The sequence below is a fragment of the Poecilia formosa genome, unplaced genomic scaffold (assembly GCF_000485575.1).
Source record: "Poecilia formosa unplaced genomic scaffold, Poecilia_formosa-5.1.2 Scaffold177, whole genome shotgun sequence".
In the NCBI taxonomy this organism is placed as follows: domain Eukaryota; kingdom Metazoa; phylum Chordata; class Actinopteri; order Cyprinodontiformes; family Poeciliidae; genus Poecilia; species Poecilia formosa.
Window position 1 is genome coordinate 135,242 of NW_006800116.1, and position 23,887 is coordinate 159,128.

Here is a 23,887-nt window from a genome sequence, read left to right on the forward strand (position 1 = left end):
AGACGAAACAAACACAAACCAGGACTTAACAGTTCTAGTGGCGAGAACACTAGACGTGAGAACAAACGACAAACTTAGACAAGGACCCGACGAAGAACACAGACACAGGTGGGTTTAAATACACAGGGAGGGTAATCAGGTAAGTAGACACACCTGGGGGACAATCAACGGGGAGGACAGGACAGAGACTCACAGGAAACAGGGCTGAACACAGAAAACTCAAAAATAACACACAAAAACACGGATCCTGACATTCTGTCCAGTAAAACTATTAATCTATAAATCAATAGACAGGTCAATATAAAGATATAATCCATGTTTCTGTCATATTTGTATGGCATTAAAAGGATCTGGAACGTTTGTTTATCCACTGAAAGCTCTGGTTTGCACAGTAAATGCCATGTGGGTGACGTTTTATGGATGATACTCTGATGTCCCATTCTCTTGAAGGCAGCACAGAGCTGCACCACCAGAAACAGAAACACTGAAGAGAAGAAGAGCTATGATTAATGTAGTTACAGTTCTATCCATGTTTTAATGCTGCAGAGACTTGAGAAATACCATTGATTAGTTGTTGGAATGACCTGCAGGGATAGTAGAGGTAATGGTGATTGCTAGATGATGAGAAGGAGGAAGGCTTGACAAGGCGACAAAGGCAGCTTAGAAGATTGCTATGCCTGTGCGGGGATTAGTCAAAAGAAGTGGTCAAATCAAGGTTTAAGTAATGGCCTGTAGTACATTTCAGCAGCAGGCTATCAATCAGTCAATCAATCAGTCAATCAATCAATCAATCAATCAATCAATCAAATTTTATTTGTATAGGACATTTCAGCAGCAAGGCATTTCAAAGTGCTTTACATAATTAAAATAAAAACAGCATGTAATAAACAGTGAGAAAGAGAAAGAGATTTAAAAAACATCATTAAAACGTAAACAGTGAGAAAGAGAAATAAAAAGCTGTAGAACTTTAATTGAGACGCCTTCAACTGGGACTCCAACACTTTGGACTTCAGTCAAAACGCCGTTTGACAAGGACTCTAGCACAAAGTACGTTGAATCATACAGAAAGAAGCATCCTTTCCTGGAGCTGACGTAACTCAATGAATACTCGTTTATGATTCATAAATTATGCACCAAAGTAACTATAGGTGGTGACATTAATCGAGAGTTAAAGGATTTCTCATTCGGCTGATATACTTCAGAAATTTCCCAGATTTGATGTGCACAAAGCTAAATACTGCTTTGTTTTTATTCTGGGGAGGCAGAGCAGCCAGATCCGAAGACCAGGGAGGAGTAGAATGTTGATGCAACAGATCTCTAATGAGTTTAAGAGCTAGACCGTTCAGAGGTCTCGAACGAACAGTGGGTTAGGTCTGTTCTTCAAGCTGTGATGGCCGATGGGAAATTGAGCTGCATCCCCTTGTTTCAATTAAGTCGCTGCTGCAATCATCAATGGGTTAAAGATAAATGCGTGGATAAATTTCCATAGGTCCTGAGTTATTTTTGTTTTGTTTTTTTTTTTTTTAAGATGGCACGAACGGATGGCTGCAATTGTCAAAATAGCTATAGATATCAATGCGTTGATATTTAAACTGCCGCATGACGGAGCAGATAGATCATCATGAGGGAACAGGAGGCATGTTCCATGCGTGAGTGCTTCAGTAACAAGAGGTGAGGATCATAGCTGGAGAGGCATATGTAGTTGTAATCAAATTTATACTTTACTATACTTCTTTCTATATTTCTTTTAAGGACTCAGATCGACGATCAACCTTTATCTTGTTCTCTTATCTTTTTTCCTATGGGAGATACTTTCACCGCTTTGTGTTTCTTAAGTATCACAGATCGGCTATCGTGTTCTTTTCCGAGGGCAGTACTCCTCGAGGAAAAATGGAAGAAAACCTAGCCTGTACCTTCCCCGTGTCCGGGCAGAAGGGGGGGATGGCCAACTCCGACTGCCGGTCTCAGACCGAGCCGATCAACCTTTACCTAATCTACTTTATTTCTTCAAACTTTACTCTTTACTTTCTCTCTTGTCACTCTTTGTCACTCTTTACTTTTTATCTTCTCTACTCCTACTCCTATAAACAATGGCTCCTATAAACAATGGCTGATAACAGTTAAACAGTATGCCCGTGAAACAGTACGACCAACGGCTGATAACTGAAAGTTTGCGCCTGAACAGCCAATCCCATCTCTGCTCGAGTCTCAGCACACAACCATCCTCTGAGCTACCAATTGCTAAGGATGGAAAATCCTAACCAATGGATCAAAAATGTACTGACACCCAGAGCATAAAATCAGCCAACAAAATCATTCAGACTTTACTTATTTTATTCACTTTCAGCGCTGAAAGGAGAAGCTTTTACCATTACATTCGAGAAGAGTTTCTAAAAAGTCTGTGCAGCGTCTAAGGAAAAGGAGGAGGCTAGCTGATTATATGGACTGAAGACACTCCCTGAAATCACACCGTGGCCTGATAAGTTTCTCTTTCTGAGGAATGGGCCTTAGCCTCTAACAGAATGTAACTCTTTACAATAGGCCTTTAGTCTAACAACATGTAACTCTTTCTCAACCTTGGTAAAGCATCTCAACACTGACTATTTTTATTTGTTTTATAGTCATTGAAAAATGAACATTGGTCAGTGGGGACATGCTCATTTGGCTGATTTCTGCACTTCAACAACCCATAAAATTTTTCTAAATATGATTTTTAAAATATATTTGCATGCTACATTACCAAGACACATGGATATTTCCATTTGTTTATTTATAAGAAAATCTTTTAGATAAACCTGTGGGACACAAAAGGTACTGAATTCGGAGAATAACCCAGATACATACAGGCTGCTAAAGAATCTTGTGTCTCCGAAAGTACCAAGCACAATGGCGTATGCAGTGCTCACTGCAGTGTTACAAGCGCACTATAAGCCAACACCAGTGGTGATAGCTGAGCGTTTTCGATTCCAAATATGTTACCAAAAGGAGGGGGAGTCAGTTTCTGACTACATTGTTGCCCTTAGGCAGTTGTCAGCCACATGTAATTTTGGATAATATTTGGATGAGGCGCTGAGAGACTGTTTTGTTAGTGGGCTGCATTTGGATGTTGTGCAGCATAAGCTACTGTCAGAAAAAGATTTTACTTTTTCACGTGCATGTGAGATTGCTGTAAACATGGAACTTGCTTCCAAGAATACTATGGAGTTTTCTGGACACCATGACCCTCGCCAAGTAAATGCCCTGACAAATGCTCCCAATTTTTCTAACACAGAATGGAAGGGGCAGAGCATAAAAGAGGGAAATAATAAAATAAAGAGCTGGACGGGATCTAGAAAAGACACGGCAACAAAGCACATGCTTTTTATGTGGTGTAAAACATTCGGCACGCGACTGCAGATTTAAAAATGAATGGTGTCATGTCTGTGCTAAAATAGGACAAATTGCTCATGCTTGCAGGAATAGAAAAAGCAAACAAACTCAGTATGTGGAAACTGACAACGATGCATCAAAAGGAAATGATGAAGCTGAACTTTTTGTAGTTTATTCAGTGTACTCCATCGCTTCTAGTGAGAAAGGTTACACAGTTGATGTTTCACTTGGAGACAAAAACACCACCATGTTGCTGGATATAGGATCAGTGGTGTCAGTGATAAGTGACAAGTATTATCAGACACATCTCACTCAGTTTCCTATAAAACCAGCAGTTGGGTTAAAGCTGTTCGTGGATATATATGTTGTACTAGTACAGTATGAAACACAAAAAATTACCCTACCACTGATCATTGTTCAGGGAAACAGGCCATTCCTGATTGGATGAAACTGGTTAAAGAAACTTCAGTTAAACTGGAAACAAATCTTCACAGTACACAAGGTACTAGTGCAAAAAGATGCAAAACCAGGAGTACAGGAAGTGATCCAACACCATCAGAAAATGTTTTCAGATGATCAAGGCTGCATCAAGGGATTTAAGGCCAGAATCCACACTAAGCCAAACACTGCACCAGTTTTCTGTAAAGCTTGCCCAGTTCCTTATACACTTAAGGAAGCTGTAGAAAAAGAGTTGGATAGATTGGAAAGGGTGAAGGTGATTTCAAAGGTTGAAAAAAGTGAGTGGGCATCTCCCGTTGTTACGGTTCTGAAAACTGACAAAACAATTAGGATCCGTGGTGACTCCAAGGTCAGCATCAATCAGTGCAGTGAAGAGGAAAGATATCCACTGCCTAATGCTGAAGACCTTTTTGCTACATTGGCTTGAGGAAAATCATTCAGTAAACTTGATATTTCTCATGCCTACCATCAGCTAGAGTTAGATGAAGAGTCAGAGAAGTATCTGGTTATCAACACCCACAAAGGTCTGTACAAGTACAATCGCCTCAGCTTTGGCGTTTCCAGTGCTCCTCCTCTTTTCCAGTCTGTGATGGATCAGATTTTTCAAGGGATGGATCATGTGACCTGTTTTTTGGGTGATATTCTCATCACTGCTTCATCTGAGAAGGAACATTTACAGAGGTTGGAAGAAGTTCTCACACGCCTGGAGAAGTATGGTGTGAGAGTGAAGCTTGCAAAGTGTCGTTTCCTTCAGAGCAGTGCGGAGTACCTGGGACATCGGATTACCAAAGATGGATTGCATCCCGTGGAGAAAAAGTTTGCAGCCATAACAAAAGCACCAGAACCAACCAATGTCACTGACCTGAAGTCCTTTTTGGGTCTTCTAAACTACTACAGTCAATTTCTGAAAATCTATCCACCATTCTTCAGCCTCTCCACAACCTGCTGAGAAAAGATGTAAAATGGATTTGGACAACAGAATGTACACAAGCATTTAAAGATACAAAAAGACTACTGCTGCAGAACAAAGTGTTGGTGCATTATAGCACACACCTGCCACTGAAGTTAGCCTGTGATGTATCACCTTATGGGTTAGGTGCAGTCATTTCTCATGTCTTGGAAAATGGAGAGGAAAGGCCTGTGGCATTTGCATCAAGAACATTAACTGATGCTGAGCAGAAGTATGCCCAAATAGAGAAAGAGGCTCTTGCCATCATTTTTGGAGTCAAGAAATTCCACAAATATCTGTATGGGAGGAAATTCACGCTCATAACAGATCACAAGCCATTGTTGGCTATTCTGGGACCAAAGGAACATAAAAAATTTTCCTGTTTGGGCCAGGAACATTTTTTATCAGACAATGGACCTCAGCTGGTGTCAAAAGAATTCACCCACTTCCTGGAGTTAAATGGGATCCGTCACACAGCTATTCCTGCATATCACCCTGCATCAAACGGAGCAGCAGAGTGGTCAGTACAAATCCGGAAACGATCCCTGATGAAAAATGTACTGGAAGCTGATCGGAAGGCCACATTGCCACTCAGTCATCGATTGGCCAAATTTCTTATCATGTATCGCAGTACACCTCACACCGTGACAGATCGCACACCAGCAGTTATCCCTGAAACTTCAGATCTGAACTCGCTTCAGCCTTCTCAAACCTGAACTTACCCCACACATTGAACAGAGTGTCCGAGCAAAAGCGATATCATGATCACAGAGTCCCACCTGTATGTGTTTTTTCAGAAGGAGAGACTATTTGTATCCGAAATTTCAGAGGAGGGTTTAGGAAGTGGACCTATGGAACAGTCCTGAAGAAGATGGGAAGCGTCACTTATCGGATACAAGAAGGACAGAGAACACGCACCATACATGTTGACCACATGTTACCATTAAAAACGGGCTGTGGAGGAATCTCCAGTTATGTGTTTTTGAGGAGAGACCAGAAGAAATCAGAGACTGTGTTGTTCCAGAGATAACACCAAGTCCAACAGGAAATCTAACATCACAACCGTTACCTGCTGAATCACCTGGGCAGACAACAGAAGAACCACCAGTATCAACCCCTGAAACAACCCAAAGCATATCAGTGCAATGCAGATACCCTGTGAGGCAGAGTTCCTCCAAAGAGACTGAATCTTTGAAAATGTATAAAATATGATTTAGTTTTACTGCCAGTTGATTTTTGAGGTGATACAGCATTAAGTGATGTCTCCATTGTTAAATTCTTAATGAAGGCAGCAGAATATTTTATTTGCAGTTAGAATGCATTATTTCCTACTTATTAGTTGTATTAGAAATCAAAAAGGGGAGGAATGTAATAGAGTAGGTTGTTGCCCCCGAGTGGTAAGAAATACAGACGTACCTGTTCTAGGGATAGTTCTTGGTAGGCCAACTTATTAGGATGTCTAGAGCTGACATGAGGCACTGAAATTGATGTTATGTTCTGCCATTCACAATTGAAAGCCAGTTATCCACATTCCCTCTGTTTGATCATTTCCAACCAAGAATTTCACAGTGATCTGAGTCTTTATCATTATGTTTGGGCCAGGAAAATTTTTTATCAGACAAAATAAAATATCTGGCTTCATTTAGTCTATTACAACCAGAATCTCGAGGTTCTCCTTTGCAGAGTGTAACTGCAAATCAGCGGAGAAATGACTGCAGCTGCTGCGCTCCAGACTGTAATATGGAGAATCTCCCCACTGGATTAGAACCAAACTGAATCACGCATTAACCTGTCATAGAGAGCAACTTGCCACTGGAAAGTGTCTGCCCTTTCGGAGCTCAGGTAATTGTTGTACTTTTAGTGGCTGTACTTTAATAATCAGACCAAGTTTAATTTGTGGCAGCAACAGGTGTGTCTTGAACATCCTCCCAAAACAAAGGCGGTATAGTTTTCATCGCCTACCGACAGATAAGGAAACAAAAAGAATTTGGCTAAAAATTCTAAACTTGAACAGAGAACCCAGAAATGCTTTATGTGTGCTCATTTCATTGTGTGGANTTTCTCTGAAGAACTGACAATAATAAAGACGAGAAAAGCAGAGAAGCTGGTCAGAGTTCTGAACTGCCGATCTGCGCCGACAGTGTAAAACACCAGGGGCCTCAAGCATAAAGCGTGCGTGTGTGCGCACAAAAAATGTGCAGTCCCATATTTTACGCAAAAGTCGGCATGTGTAAAAATTAATTTTGCATCAGGGTTTGCGTAAATATATGCACACTTTTTCGCTGGCGTGAAAATGTGCGGCAGCCACGCAAACGTTTTCTGTGGACAATATCAAACCACAAAGCGTGAAAACTCACCTAAATACACTGAAATCTGACTACACTTGGCGTTATTTAGACAAGAAGCATCAACCAATGCTTTTCATGATTTTAATATTTTATTGCTTCAACGTAAACGATGAAACTGAACCGCATTTATCCCCAGACAATAAGCTAACACCCACACAAAATAAAGAAAATAAAAATAAAAGTATGTGAAAACTTCGCTCGAATGTTAATAGTACTTTTCCTCAGTTTTTGTCTCATAAAGATGTAACGCATTGGTCCGTGAGCCGAAGCGCATGAAATGCATCTGCGGGGTAATTTCATTCTCACTAAAAACGAAAACAGGGTTGGATCAGCAGATTAACTCAAACCTGCTGATCAAAAATAATCAACAGGTTTGATTATTTTTAAGGTGATCAAGGCGTGTATGCAATCACACGTATAAAAGTGTAGCTGCGCAAAGGTGAGCCGTGTAAATGTGGAGATCTTTGGCTCTGATGGAGAACATCCCCAATGAAGGATTCAGAAGGAGCGATTGATCAGAAATCATATTGATCTGCTGGGAAATATTGAAGATGGTTTATGAGCATTTAGATTAATCCAGACTGATCATCCTGAATCTCTGAGCAAAACTTAAAGAAGGAGCCGTGCGGTACAGTCATCCTTCAGTCGAGCCGCCTGCTTTGTGAATGTGCCTTATGGATATAAAGCATCTTTATTCTGTAAATGTATAACTTATACACATGATTCTACTACTTAGAATAAACGTCCACTTTCCCCACTCAAAGGACCCTCTGACTTTTTGTCTGTCTTTAAATCCTGGTTGAACGCGCTACTGTTCAAACAGGCATTTGCACGATCTCTTTATTTTTTTTAATTTGGATTTTTTTTTAAAATGCATTTTTATTTTTGTGAGGTGACATTATGTGCCCTCAAAGCACCTTTTAAGTAAAATATATAATTATTGTAGGTTCCTAAATAATGAAGCCATAAGCTTGACGCTCTCCATCCTTCGGTCCACTTGATGACGAAAAACGACAAAAAACCAGACTGGGTCCTCTTGATAAAGGTTAACAGTTTACTTCAAAAATAAAAACGGTACAAATGTTACTTTTCCACAAAAATAATAGAGTAAACAAAAGAGAGTCTTGAGAGAGAGAGAGAGAGAGAGATCAAAAAACTGTGTGGCTCCACTCCAACTGCCCAACTGATTCTGCCTGGCCATATCCTAAAATCCTTAACTGCAATTACATATGCAAATTTATAAGAAGGCCTTAGTATAGTCCAGTATAACAAATTAGTATGCAATAGAGATTTAACTTTTAATCATTTTTATCCAAATAAACAAATTACCATAAGAAATATAAACATAATTTATCTTAAAGGTCTAAATGAACTAAAATTGAATTTAGGCTTCTACAATTATTATTATTATAAATACTTATACTGCTTCAAACAAGGACGTTGCCATGGTTATTGCTTCACGTGGTGGCAGACTTCCGGGTATTTATACTAATCTACATATGTATTTGTGGGTAGCTACAGGGCAGACCAGCAGCTGCGCTAGATTTCCCGCAAGTTAGGATTTATAAAGGAAAGGTGTGCGGCCACGTGCGTGCACATGGCTTGATGCATCCAATTTTTTTTGTGCACCACACTTTTCTAAATGTTTCCGTATTCCAAGTTTTAGTGTCAAAACTGTGTACTCTTTTATGCATGAGGCCACAGAACTACATAATATTAGCTTGGTGCGATGTGAATTTTATTTTTCATTTGTATTTAAAAAAATAATAAAGTTCATGATTGTAAGAGAGTAGGTTGTTGCCCCCAAGAGGTAAGAAATACAGACGTACCTGTTCTAGGGATAGTACTTGGTAGGCCAATCTCATAAAGGATGCCTAGAGCTGAAGTGAGACACTGAAGTTGATGTTATGTTCTGCCGTTCACAATTAAAAGCCAGTTATCCATATTCCCTCTGATCATTTCCAACCAAGAATATCACAACTGGCGACCATACACATCATATACGTAGACGCCTCATGGAAAGGGTCGGCCTGTTGCTGCGATACGTCACAGCGTCCACCATATTAAACGTGGCCTATGTGCCAGTAAGCTAAAACAAGTAAATGGACCGAACTTCACAAAGTGCCGCTCTATAAAGTATTTTAAGTTAATACCTGTCATTGAAACATATTCTCACACACTAATATATTTGGGAATCAAATAAATGACTAAAGACAGAGTTTCTAACTTTTGATGTGATTATTTAATTGTTTTGGGGGGTTTCTGAATAAAGAGCACAATGTTTTTATTTGATAGAAATAATTATAATTTTTATATTGACATTGATGAACAGACACACTTTTACAGTGTTTTATTAAAGAACCTCACGATTCCATAATTTAATGTGCATTTAACATTTCAAGACAAGAAAAAAATATTTTCTTGTATTTATTTTTTTATATATTATTGATAAATTACTGATTTATCAAAGCCATTATCAAATGACAATGACAGTCATTGTCAAACATTAAATTACATATTTTTCTTACTTTTTTCCAGAAAAAAAACATCAACTCTGCTATTGACAGCAAAGACTGAAAATAATTCTAACAGAGTAAATTATTTTTAATTCATTACATAAGCTGTATTAATACAGTTTATGACCAATATTTCAGATTAAGATATTTATAAATACACAAAAAGTGAAAGAATAAAACACATTTATTCATTATACTGGGAACACTGGTCACAGGCAGGGCTTCAGTCTGCTGGTCAAACTGGGAGAACTCCAATGACTTCTGAGACGTCCTGGTTCACAGGCTAAAGCCAAGGATAAAAGAGAAATTATCCAACAGTGTAATAGCAAATACATATATTTTTCCTTCACATTCATAATACATTTTCAGCATGTTGGCCTCTGACTCGTAGCATCTTTATAGCATAGCTAAATACCGGCATTGTGAAGCTGAGCTGTGAAACAGAGACTGTAGAACAGCAGCTCCAGCTCTGATCCTGACTAACCTTTCCTCACAAAATCCTCTGGGTACTCATGCATAAAAGAATGCGCAGTTTTCACACTAAAACTTGGCATACGGAAAAATGTAGAAAAGTGCGGCGCACAAAAAAATAGGCTGTATAAAGCCATGCACACACACGTGCCATGCGCACCTTTCCTTTATAAATCCTAATTTGCAGGAAATAGAGTGCAGCTGCTGGTCCTGCCCTGTTGCCACCCATAAATACATATGTAAATTATTATAAATACCCCGAAGTCTACCACCACGTGAAGCAATAACCATGGAAACGTCCTTGCTTGTAGCAGTATGAGTATTTGTAATAATAATTATATATTTTATTTAAAAGGTGTTTTCAGGACACATAAGGTCTCCTCACAAAAAAATAATACATTTTAAAGAAAAACATAAAATCCAAATAAAATAAATAAATAAAGATTTATTTATAGGGTTCACGTTTGAACCCTATTGTTCAAACGTGAAAATGCCCGTTTGAACAATAGGGTGTTCAGCAGGGATTTAAAGACAGACAGTGTGTCAGAGAGTCTTTGAGTGGGGAAAGTGGACGTTTATTCTAAATAGTAGAATCTTATGCATAAGTTGTACATTTGCAGAATAAAGATGTTTTCTGTCCTAAAGGCGCATTCACAAAGCTGGTGGCTCGATGACTGTAGTTGCACCGGTATCGGTACTACACGGCTCCTTCTTTAAGTTTTGTTCAGAGCTCCAGGATGATCAGTCTGGATTAATCTAAACACTAATAAACCATCATCAACAGAAGATAAATATGATCTCTGAATCCTTCCATTGGCGATGTTCTCCATCAGAGCCAAAATGCTCCACAATGCGGCACATTTTTGCGCAGCTATGTACCTACGGGATTGTCTACACACCTTAATCACCTTAGAAATAATCAAACCTGTTTGGAGTTAATCTTTTTTTTTTTTTTTGTGAGAATGAAATTACCCCATAAATGCATTTCAAGCGCTTTGGCGCACAAACTGACGCATTGCATTTTTATGAGACAAAAACTGAGGAAAAGTACTATTTACATTCGAGTAAGGTTTTCATATCCTTTTATTTTTATTTTCTTTATTTTGTGTTCGTGTTACTTTATTGTCTGAGGATAAATGCGGTTCAGTTTCATCGTCTACTTTTAAACAATAAAAAAATAAAACCATGAAAAAAAATCATCGGGTTTGATGCTTCTTGGTCTAAATAACTGGATGTAGTCAAGTTTCAGTATGGCAAGCTGTTTATCATAAATTCGGTTTCGTCTGACTATCCGTAATTGCATTCCAGATATCTAAAAATTCATTTTGACTAGACAAAACTACATTTTGACTATCCAGAATGGTAATTTAAGATATCTGTATTTACGTTCTGACTAGTAAGAATAATAATTCAAGATATCTTCAATTACATTTTGACTAGTCAAAATTCCTTTCAAAATATCTCAAATGATGTCACTGGAGCTGTCATTTGATGGGACACATATTCGTAATTACGATTTAAGATATCTTCAACACAGCTATGACTAGTCAAAATTACAATTTTAGATATCTGAATTAAGTATGACGTGGAAGCCCCTATGTGGTGTCCAAACAGTTGCCTGCAGAATTTTATGTTTCCTGCACAAAATTGTCAGTAAATGCCACAAATTAGAAAGAGCTCGACAATGTTGGAAATGCGGAGAAAGCAAAACGTCATAAACTATAAGACTGCTTCTGATATCTGCAAAGAATTTCCTGTTTATTAATTTCCGACGAACCGAATGCATTTAGAAACAGCTTTGAAAAGCTAAAACTGCTATTGTCAAACCATTTTCAACATGAAAGTGGCGCATTTTCAAAAATTTTTTCGTTTTCTTTATTTTTCATTGTTTTATTAAACAACTAGTCGGAATGTCAATTTAAGATATCTTAAATAGAAAAGCTGTATAATTCAAGATATCTCAAATTCATTTAGAGATATCTTAAAAGGAATTTTGACTAGTCAAAATTACAATTCAAGATATCTTTAATTTAGTTTTGTCTAGTCATTATTTGATTTTAAGATACCTATAATTTAGTTTTCACTAGTCAAAACTACATAACTCCTATCCAAAAATGCATTTAAGATTTCAATCTGTAGAGACTCACACAGAGAGAGAAACAGCAGGTAGACAATTTTATTAGACCGAGAATTTGGCACTCGGACGCCGGCAGAAGACGTGCAAGCTGAGCTGAGACTTGAGTGATAGGCTCAAGCAAAGCTCAGGTAAGTCTTCCCCCGGGCCCGGTCAGTGGTGGTGAAGCTTGGAGGGGAGTCTTGATAGGACCTGAAGTTTCCGGGAGGCTGATGGTGGAGATGGGGAGGAGGTGGGTTGCAGCACGACTGAAGCCATCTTGAAGCACAACTGAAGTGGGTGGACTTGTGGCTGCTTCGCCTTTTAAAGGAGCTCTTGCTGGATGATTGGACCGAAGCGGAGCGGTGGAGTGTCCTGGTTGGCTGCAGCGAAGGCGTTGTGATAGATGATGCCGGTTAAGGAGAATAGTCTTACAGGTTGAACTTGCGCCTAAGGCTTCATTTCAATCTGTAGAGACTCACATGGAGAAAGAAACAACAGTTAGACAATTTTATTAGACCGAGAATTTGGCGCTCGGACGCCAGCAGAAGACGTGCAAGCTGAGACTCGCTGCGAGCTTGAGTGATCAGCTCGAGCAAAGCTCAGGTAAGTCTTCCCTCCAAAAGAGGGTGCCGGGCCGAGGCCATGCCGTGACCTGCAGGCTGTCCAACCTTGTTAGGCACGATGGCAGCCGGCCTGCAAGCTCTGACGAGCTTTGTTAAACGGGCAGAAGGGGGCCGAGACCTGCAGGTTGACTAACCTTGTTAGGTGCTACGGCAGCCGGCCTGCAGGCTGATCAGGCCTTGTTAGGCGCAACGGTAGCCGGGCCTGCAAGCGTTCAGAGCTTTGTTAGGTGGGCCAAGGTGGCCGAGACATGCAGGCGATTCGAGCCTTGTTAGGTGCAACGGCGGCGGTGCATGCAAGCTGTTTGAGCCTGGGAGAGCTGTGGCTGGCATGGTTTGCAAGCTGATTCGGGCATTGATGTGCGGCAGACGTCCGTGGCCTGCAGGCTGTTCCTGCCTTGTTAGGCTTGACTGACCCCTTAGATTAGCGGTTCTCAACGTGGGCGGTACCGCCCCCCAGGGGGCGTTCAGAGGACGCTGGCGGAAGTTTTTACAAAAGGGGGGCGCTGGGATGCCTTTGGGGGGCGTTTGGTCGAAGGTAAACTTCACACCTTAAATGCACAACAATACCAGTTTAGACTTTGAGCAACTTGCTAAAACTGTATTGTGTAACATTAAAACATGCTTGGCTGCAACGGTATCGATGGCAGCTCTCCTTCTATTCAGTGTTTGTAGCTTCTTGGCGCAGCTCCGTTATCCTGCTACTGGTAGCTTCACCGACCGCATCAGTTCAGCGTTACACCAGCTGATGACGTTGCTGTGATTCACTTTGTCTGGTATTTTTGTACATATGTTTTGGCAGTTCTGTGATCATGTCAAAGCAGCAACTTATATTAAAAAGTGTTTTATTTCCATTTGAAGGGTGCCCGCTTCCATGGAAGGGCAACAGAAAATCGCTATAAACATGTAATTACTAAAATCACGATACCCTCACTTTGTATCCCTCTGAAAAATGAACCCATTTAAATAAAGAAATCCCTCCATGGTGATACCATGATAGAGAGCGTTCATTTTATAGCGTTAACACTGGTGCTGTAAGTGGTCCGGTATGAAACGGGAGTGACAGAATAACGGTACCACAGCACTTTTAAATTTCAATAATCAGAATACCGAAATTGTTTCCGTTATTTTAAAAGGTTTATGTCAGTCTGCCTTTTCCCCATCGATTCGCTTCCCGACCGCCCTGCAGCTTAAGGGGTTAAAAAAAAAAACACAAAAAAAACGACACGCACATTGCGCAAAACTCTGAAACAAGAGAAGCGGAACATAAAACGGAGTGACGAACTAGATGTGAATTATGGCATAAAAACAGAGAATCGGACGCTGAACAGTGAAAAATCAACACATGATGTGAAACATGATGATTACACAGCGCAGCAAGTGATGAATAAATCTAGCAGCAGACACTATTTCCAGCTAAAAGGTAAAATAATATTGTTGAAATGTCATGGGTTTGTTGAGACCACATCTAATACTGAGAATAAATATATCTTANATCACGTAAAGCCTCATGGGGGCTAGGAATAAGGTGGATATAAAAGAGCTACTTGCATCTCCTGAACTGCAGGTTGCAGGGTATCAGATGTTTAGTGAATCAACCAGTTGGTGAGTTTTCTTTATATCTGAACTGGGCGGACTGTGAGGGAAGCTAACTCAAAGATTAAAATGTTGGTCCAATACTCAGTCAGTGCAGAGAAGGCTGCACTGGCATTCTCTTCCATTTTAACTCAAACAATTAACTGCTTTGGATTTTTCTTTTCTTTTCATCAAACGTATGGTTTCCATCTGGATGGATTCAGAACATTTTTCTTCTGCAAAATATCCAAGCCTGTTTGGACAAAACCTGAATGTTTTAATCAAACCTTTGGCAGTGAAAGGAGCCTCATCACATTAAAACCTGTAGGAGGATCAAAGAGGAGGAACAAGTGTGTGTGTGACAAATTGTATCTCTTTTTAAAGCAATCTCTTGGTGCTGAGAGCATGGAGATTGAGTTGTGTGTGGAGGAAAACATACAAAGCATTTGTTTCCCTCCTGCACACCTGGCTGAGTGTATTTTAGGATTTATAGAGCAGATAAAAAGATGGAGATTAAAGCAGAGGTGATGTTTTATTTATAAATTTTTTTCTAGCAGCTGAGCTGAGTGTGTGTTGGAGTGTCATTACTCTAAGTGGCAGCTTTCTCTCCCACACAGAGCCAACTTCATCGCACAGACAGGGTTTTAAATAGCCCTTTTAGGAATGCACATATTATGTTTTTATCACTTTAGAGGGCACTCCAGGAGCTGAGATTAATTTCATGCAGCCCCAAAAAATCTAAGAGTAATCATACATGATTGGTTGTGTTAAACGGGAAAATTAGCAAACATACAGTATAAAACTTTGAAGATTCTAGTTTTCTGCTATGTATTTAGACAGCAGCTTTCCAACAGCCCTGATATCTCTCTTAGGTGTTTGGTAGGATAGTTCCTTTTTTGAGTCAGTATCCTTTCTGTAACCATTTAAGATAAGATAAGATAACTTTCGTATTCTGAAACAGCTCCAATTTAAATCTAGGAGTTTGAGCAAGCTATTTATATATTTTAATTACACTTCAATTTGGCCAATGTTACATCTGTTTTACTTCAAGCAATTCAATTTCGTTGTCATGCTAACACCATTACATGTATTCAGCCACCGGCCTGCCATATCATCTTGAAACATCAGTTCAAGGCAATCACTCATCATCCATCATGTCTATACAGTGGTAGAATCTTTTGGTTCATACAGTTAGTGTAGCCCCAGAAAGCAGCAAAGGTTTAGCAATATTCAACATCATCATTCCAATTCAGATCAGGAATTCTTTAGTGATCAAAAAAGGAAATAATGAGACTGTTTTTTACAACAGGCTCACAATGTACTCTCAAATAAATATAATGTTGCGATTAACTTATTACTAGGGGTTTCCAGGTGAACCATTTAGACCAATTCTGAATAGCAGTTAACTGGAGTTACTGTTAGCTTGGCTTACGATGTTACCTTCAGCTAACTTGATTCCAAGAAGCTGTTAGCCTCAGTAGTAGTGAGACTCGGTAGCTGTTAGCTTGAGTGGCTGTTAGCTTCAGTAGCTGATAGCTTGACTTGAGGTAGCTGTTAGCTTCAGTAGCTGATAGCTTGACTCAAGGTAGCTGTTAGCTCAGTTATTGTTAGATTGACTCTTAGCAGCTGTTAGCTTCACTAGCTGTTAGCTTTAGTAGCTGTTGTCTTGACTGGGTGATTGATGGGCAGGCTTCTAGCCTCTGTAGCTGTCATATTCAGTAGTTATTAGCTTTATTCTGAGAATATGCTTGCTTCAGTCACCGGTAGCTTCAGTATGTTATTTTGACTCCAAGTAGCTACTGCTTCAGTAACAGTTAGCCTGATTAAGTCATATTGATACGCCTAAGTCCAGTCTTTACTCTGACATTTACCTTCAAAAGAAAAATGTACTTTAATTGTTAATGGCAAAATAATTAAGTTGGTAAATTAAATTAGATATTGTTGCCTTAGTTTTCTTTCCAAGCAAGTGTTGCATAAGAAGATAACCAGAAAAGCTGGTTGTTAAATTGTGCATCCAAGTTCATAACTTTTGAAGTAATGTTAAGAATACCCAGGACTACAATATTTTTGTTTGACCATTAATAGGCAGAGAATTTGAAATATTACTCACATTTAGCAGAAGGTTATATATAAATAAATAGCAGCAAAGTCTGATACCATATCTTGTTTATTTAAAAATAACTAAATTAATTCTTTTCCAACTTCTTTCATCTTTGTTTACTTCAGGGTGTGGAGGTTACCGTCAATGCCAGCAGCCTGGATGACATAGATCCCTCAGCCATTGGTCAGCGGCTAACTAACGGGACAGCAGTGGTGGCAAGCCCAGTTCTGAACCGCCTGAAAACCCGAGATGAAGAGCACGGAGATGTGGTACATAAACATGAACAACATAAAATCAAGTCAGAATTTATTTTAGTCTGGACATTTTTAATAAAATAAAGTATTTTTTTTTTAAATTATTCCTTTAGCTTTTATTTTTATTCACTTGATATTGTACACCTTTTCATAAATTTGAGTTATCAAGAAATTAAAATATAAACCTTCTACTTTAAAAGTAAGAATAAATGTCAGGGTTTTATATGATAAAACCCTGACATTTTTATCATATAAAATAAAAATGTCAGAATGTTGTTGAGCAACAACATTTTGATGTTGTTGCTCAACATCAGAATGAGAGCAACGTTGATTTGCTTTTTTGATTACATGACTAGCTGACAAATATGTATCTGTGCATCATTCCTGTTGCAGGGCACGGTGTACCAGAAGACTAATGCAGAGGTGGAGATGAAGAAAATCAATAGAGAGGAGTTTTGGGAACAAGCCAAGGTACACACTGAACCTAATACAAGAAGAGGAGGAGAAAAATGCAAAAGGAAAATGACAGGAAAAGAGTTTAGTCTTGCTTTTTATTTTCAAGTGATACCTATGATTTATTGTAATAACAGGATTATTTAAAAAATGAGAATGTTACTCATAGTTTTTCATTTCAAAACATATTTTAGGCATGAGATAAGACCTGAAGCCTGTAGGGGTTTCATAATGTGAATTTAGGATTTTTTTTTCTCTTTGTTTTTGTCGACTGCGTGTCAGTTTTTTTCTTACCAGATGAGTCACATCTGTAATGACTGATATGGAAACCTGGAGATACCATTTTTATTTTCATCCTTCAATAATCTATTTGATATTTTTTATTATTGTCTTTGGGTTCATTTTTCTGTCCAATAAGTTTTGAATTAGCTAACAAAAACTGCTTCTTTCCAAGTTTGTTGACCTGAACTCAGCTAAAGCATCTAAAACCTGATCGTCATTTATTTATTTAATTATTTATTGCCTTGGCTTCAAGAGTTGCTATTTTTTTTTACTTAGTTGTGCTTTCTTGCAAAATGACAATAAAAGAAATTCTGAATTCTGTAACAAAACAATTCATCTGTAGGTGCTAGGCTAAGCCAAGGTGCCACGTGTAGCTAACAGAATAGCATAAACATGCCAAGCAGTAATTTGTAAATGTATATTCACTGCTCTTTGTTAAGCTGCTTTCTGGCATAGTTTGATAAGAGTTAGATAAAGTAGTCTGTAAGAAAAAAAAATGTTGTCACCTGTAACTGCTAAGCTAAGCTAACAAGTTAAAAATAGCTAACTATTGCTAACAGTTGAATTTAACATTTCTGTTAAAATGTCAATGTAGGTGTTATGATAAGGCTAAAAACATTAATAAACAGCTAAAAGTACTATAAATCATAAAACATGGTCAAATTAAAATCCTTTGTAAAATAAATTAAACCTTATGCTGGCTTTTCAGATGTGATTTTTTTATTGTTATTATTATTACCTGATGAGTCTAGAATAGTTCTTGTGAATCCCAGTAAAGCTGGTGTTGAAAAGAGGTGAGAATCAAAGTCATTGGTTGGCGAACCTCCGGCTGTTTTACTGGTGGCAAGTTTAGATGAAATACAAAATGACAATATGAAACATGAAGCCGCCGGTTGTTCAACAAATGTACCCTTCAAATGAAAGAGAGACTTTAAAGTTGAACATAAAAATGTATTCAGAAGAAAAATCTTTGTTAATCAAAAAGGAGGTGATTAGTTTTTATGTTTTCTCAGATTTAATATTTTTATTGTGGATGCAGAGAAAAAGTAAAGAACAAGTTACTGCACTTTAAGTGAAGCTTTTTGCCCAAGCTGTTGGAAAAACATTGTTTTCAATGATTGTACAAGTAATATAATGCCAAATAGATCAAATTTCATATCATAGAGTAGAAGCTCATTTTTGGGCATTAATACAACTGACATTAGAGTTCCAGAACAACTTAAACATTTCCCTAGTTTTGGGTCATTTACCTGTACAAGATATGACCAGTGGATGTTTTCATATTTTGTTCATGTTTGTTATGATTAGCAATGCTTTGGTTGACTGGCTGCGTGCTGGTATCATCTCCACTTGGTGAGATTTAGGGTAGAAATAACTTTAAATGTTTTTCATCAGGGGTTTCTGAATGGTAGGTCAACAGAACATCTTTTCCAGCAGCCAGTGCATACAGTGGTAAAGTAGCTGACTAAACATGCTGGAGCTCAGCTTGGGTTCCTAGGTTACAGGTGGAGCTCAGCTGGGGTTATAAGGTTAGGGGCAGTCCATGTTGATTTGTGTTGTTGCATTCAGAAGGTTTTTGAAACTGCTCATTTTCCAGACACCAAAAACTATTAACTTATTGCCAAAAAAACAGCGTGGTGGTTTTTTACAGCTCTTGGTCTGTTTTTAGAAGCAGAAGAGACCTAAGTGAAAATACAAACATGCAAAATGGGAATTTTGCATAATAGGTTCACTTTAAGAAAGGTTTTCTTTTTCTCTATTGTGTAGTTTATTTGTCTTTGGTTTGGTTTGGATTAGCAAACAGCTTCTCTTTTTTAAGACTTAGAAAATAAAGCTAAAGTTTTCCATGTGACTGAGTCATTGTGGCGTAGAATAAACCATAATTTATGAATGACAGGGAAGCTGAGTTTTCCATCTTGCATAATATTAGGCTTACTGGTTAGGTTTAGACAAGAGGTCTCTCAGTGAGGAGTTAGTAAACAGAACTTCAAATATTTTCTAACTATTTTGGTTAGGATGACATAAACTATGTTATAAATTATATAAAATAAAGTAATCCTAAAAAATACTGCTTTCCAAATATGACTTTCATTCTTCTTTATTTGCTTAATTTTACACAGATTTCTTAGGCTTAGCTGCCAGGTTTGGTGGTAAATTTAAAGTTAAAATGGTCTTCCTTCAATTATAAGCATCAAATCTCTGAGTTTATCACAACATTGGGCTTTTGAAAGTAAATTTGTTCTGATATCAGTTATTATTGGAAACTGGTGGCAAACTTGGTGCCAGCTCTTTCTGCTTCCACCTGCTGAATCCCAAAAAACAAGAAACAGAACGTTACCGCAGGAACTAGTCCAAAAACTCTGTGATGATGACGCAAAAACTATTTAAATCCTGGTCACTCTGCTCTCCAGCGTGAAGAGGAGATGAGGAAGGAGGAGGAGCGAAAGAAGGCAGTGGAGGAGCGGCAGCGCTTCGAGGAGGAGCGGATGGAGCTGGAGAGGAAGGAGCAGGAGAACAGAGAGAGGAGGTACCGTGAGAGAGAGAGGCAGATCGAGGAGCACAGGTGGGCATCCAACTAGCATCCTCTCCACATTTCAGAAACAAATCTGCTTCAGGGAATAATGTTTTCAATGAATTTGTAAGAAATATAGCAATATAAATATAACATTCAAGATTCCTAAATCATCAGTTTTTATTTAACTAGGAGAAAAACTCCTTGAGATCAGAAATCTCTCTTAGAAGTGTCCTGGCAAGTGGCAGCAACACAATTACAGCAGTTACTTACAGATAGACAAACTTACTCAATATCATAAATAAAAATTTGAAAACATAGGTCCTATTATCAGCTTCAAAACAATGACACACAAACTGTTTCTGCTACGTCTTTAAAAATTACCTTTTAAAGAATAAAATTCATTCAGGTGGTAGTGCAAAATTAAAATGTTTAGTTTTTAACTTTTGATTTTCTTTTTGTTTATATGTCTTGTGCAGATTTGGTGGTGTAGAAAAGACCTAATCTTTACACTATTATTAAATGCATTCATTTTTATTTGTATTTATTTTATCTGAACAGGAAGAAGATGCAGGAGGAAGAGGAGGCCAGAGAGAGGCTGCGGAACCAGACCACCATAGTGAGTCCTGTCATATAAGTTTATTATCATCACTTACGGTTGCATCAGTTATTGGCTTTGTTATCTTTTGTTATCTTTTGATACTACCTTGTCCAAGTTATGCATTTAGAAAATCAAAAACGACTTATTGAACAAGAGAATAAAAGACAAATAGTTACATGTTTCAGACTCTGATCTACAACTGAAATTAGTAATCCAATATGGAGACTAATTAGGAACACAATGTTTGTTTGAAACATTTGTGAAAGTTTATTTGAAAAGAGAAATATACGTGTTGAAAATGGAGGGGAGTTTGTCATAAACTTGAGAGTAAATTTGTATAAAACTAAATAAAATCATCTTTCTGAGTGTAAGTTCTGAAGGGTTTTGACTCCTTTTAGAATTAAATAAAACAATTAATTAATTTTAATGAACAATATATTTTTTAAAACTTTGACATAAATAACCACAGATCAGTGTTTTAAGTTTAAGTTCAATTTCTTGAGTTAAAGCCTAATAGGCCATAATTAAGCTTTAAAATGATTATCTTGGTTTTTATTTTCCTCCAGTCGACTCTCTCACTAAAAAGCATTATTTGGGATCTACTGACCTCTACTGGTAATAGTATGTATTTGTTCCTGTCTTTATTTCACATTTGATGAAAAAGACGCATGTCTTCTTTTGTTTTTTCCAGGCGTCTGAACCGAGCATCGAGGACCTGAACCTGGACAAGAAGGAGTCTGAGGTAGAGGTCAGTTTGATGAAAAACCTGAGCTCACAAATTGCAGCAGCAAATCCATTCAAAGGAGGGAAGATGAAATTTCACAGCATTAAAAGAAACTGAGCTGAATAATCTTCACTGCTGTAGTTTAAAGCTCTTGGATTTCTTTAAAACATTAGCAGGCAGTTAGTCCAAAGAAACATTACCTGGTGGGTTTGTTTTACTGCTCACTTGTGGTTATTCTCTGCATTTTAACTTTTCCAGGAGGCGAAGGCCATCATCGCCCAGCGATCTGGGAACCCTAGAGAGTTTTTCAAGCAGAAGGAGAGAGCAATGACCATCAGCGTGGACACCTCACCCGTCTCCATCCACAGGACCGGTAAACATTTTATTGTCCCTCATTTCATTAAATGTGACCTATTATGCAATCTTGAAAAGGTTATGTGTCAAACTTTTGAGAAACAGAGAAAATGTTGAGGGTTTTTTTGGCTGTGAGCCAAAAATCATAAAAATAAACTCGACCAAGGCCATAGTTCAAGAAATCAAAGAAACAAAAACCCAAATATTTCACTCTGTGTATTTTTTAAATTGAAATACTGAAATAAATAAAGTTCACGGTGATATTCTAATTTACAGGAATGTGCCCGTACAAAACTTCTATACAGCTCCTTTCCTTTGACGTAAAGTCTTCGTTACACTGAAGTGTAAACAGCTTGACGGACGGAATCAACAACATGAAACAATCCCTTTGATCTCATCGACAACCTGCTTGATCAGATCTAAATATATGAATTTCAGTTAGTTAGTTAGACAAACATTTTTGCAGTGCAGGGCAGCATAAACTATGCGTATACTATCTAATATCCACACATCCACACACACAGAAGCTGTCAAACTTTCCTGCTTTGCCTGTCTGTCGTCGTCGTGTTTATGCCGTACATTACACTAATCGCTTTTCTTTCTGTCTTTTTCTCCTTTTTTCTATCCTTTTTCTTTTTTGTGTCCATCTTTACTTCTGTCTAATTTGAATCTCTCAACTCTGGGTTTTCTCCTTGTTGGGCTTGGACAAACCTTTTACCTCCTGACTTCCTCTTCCTCTTCTCCTTCCTGTCTGCCATCGTCACACCTGGTCCGTCGCTTCATGTCCGCATTTTCTTGTTTGTGTCCTCATGTTGGACTGTGCGTGTGTGGCCACTGTGTGTTGCCCTGACCACCAGGCCGCTTGGACAGCCCGTTCTTGAAGCAGCAGCACAGTCCCAGCAGCCCCAGTACAGCCACCCCTCCCCAGGGCGTGTCGCCCCTCCGCACCCCGCCACATGCACGCAAGCAGCCCTCTGCTGCAGCCGGTAGGTACAGCAGGAGCCAGAAAAAGGAAATAAAAAGATTGTTGTCCTCAATCTCCTTTATCCTAGCACTAAGGACAAAATGAGATAAAAACAGGAGGTAATTATAACACCTTCCTGTTTCCAAGACACAAATCAATAAAAGCTTGGAAATATTTTAAATTGCAAATGAAACCCAAATATGTATCAATTTGAGCTTTTCCAGATGTTTACCTACCAGGGAGAGAATCATTTAGACCAGGAGTGTCCAAAGTGTGGCGCAGGGCCATTTGCAGCCTCTAGACTGATATGGTGCAGCACCCCCGTAGCACAGGCGGTTGATTTAGATGAAGACATTTTATTTTTAACTATGGCAAAATTATTACTTAATTACAATGGAAACTGTTGGGTACAAAACAAAGTATTAATTCTTTAATTAATCACACTGTTTTATTCTCTTTAAATTTCTTGTTGGGAAAAATAAAAAAAACACATCAATCAGGTGAATTTTACTAGAAACCACACATTGGTGTGACTAAATCCAGTGTTTGTGGAAACTTTTAAACTGTAAGCTGTTATAGATATTAACTGCTAATAAAAGTTTTTCAAGGTCACGCTTGTATCTTTGTGTAAGTATTACTACAATTATCTGTTGGAATAATTTGAAAAAAATGAAACATCAAAGTGCAAAACAATTATAAGGAATCTTCAAAATGATTACATCAGTTATGAAAAGATATTCTGAAATATTAGGAATTTGGATTATCTCACATTTGGGCTAGCATAATACCATCCCTCATGCTTTTAATGTAGACCAATCACAGTGCCCAAAAGAATGCATTGTGGCAAGCGGCCAATCAGTCTCATGCATCATTGACAAGAACATATTTAAATGTTTTTTTATTGTTGGCAATGTATTTGCAAAGTTATAGGAGAAGCAGGTTGATCAATCTGTCCAGCGGTTTTGAATTTTTCTAGACTTGGAAAGGTGCAATTGTCTGATGTTTTTCCACAGATACTGGTAAATAAGTTTTGGGTTTTTTTTTTAAAGAATGAAATCATTTGTCATTGCTGAAAAGTGACAATTTTTCCTTTCGGGGCAAATATAAAAAAATCATTAGAAAGCTTTGGATCTGATATTATTTATGCGTCTATTTCCTTGAAATATAAAATCTGACTTTTATTTGACTAATTTAAATACTGCATGCTTACTTCAGTGGT

At 38.2% G+C, this 23,887-nt stretch overlaps 1 protein-coding gene across 5 annotated transcripts in view; it reads left to right on the plus strand.

The window, feature by feature from the left end:
- Positions 1-23,887, plus strand: part of dbn1 (drebrin 1) — a 126,830-nt gene that overhangs the window by 95,855 nt on the left and 7,088 nt on the right. For 2 of the 5 annotated variants that reach the window (XM_016678244.1, XM_016678246.1), the window contains exons 5-11: positions 16,650-16,793; positions 17,172-17,249; positions 19,925-20,076; positions 20,587-20,644; positions 21,318-21,374; positions 21,609-21,723; positions 22,562-22,690. In XM_016678244.1, the coding sequence (XP_016533730.1) occupies positions 16,650-16,793; positions 17,172-17,249; positions 19,925-20,076; positions 20,587-20,644; positions 21,318-21,374; positions 21,609-21,723; positions 22,562-22,690 (733 nt within the window). The remainder of the gene's footprint in view (positions 1-16,649; positions 16,794-17,171; positions 17,250-19,924; positions 20,077-20,586; positions 20,645-21,317; positions 21,375-21,608; positions 21,724-22,561; positions 22,691-23,887) is intronic. The other 3 variants (XM_016678247.1, XM_007565480.2, XM_016678245.1) reach the window with 2 other exon arrangements.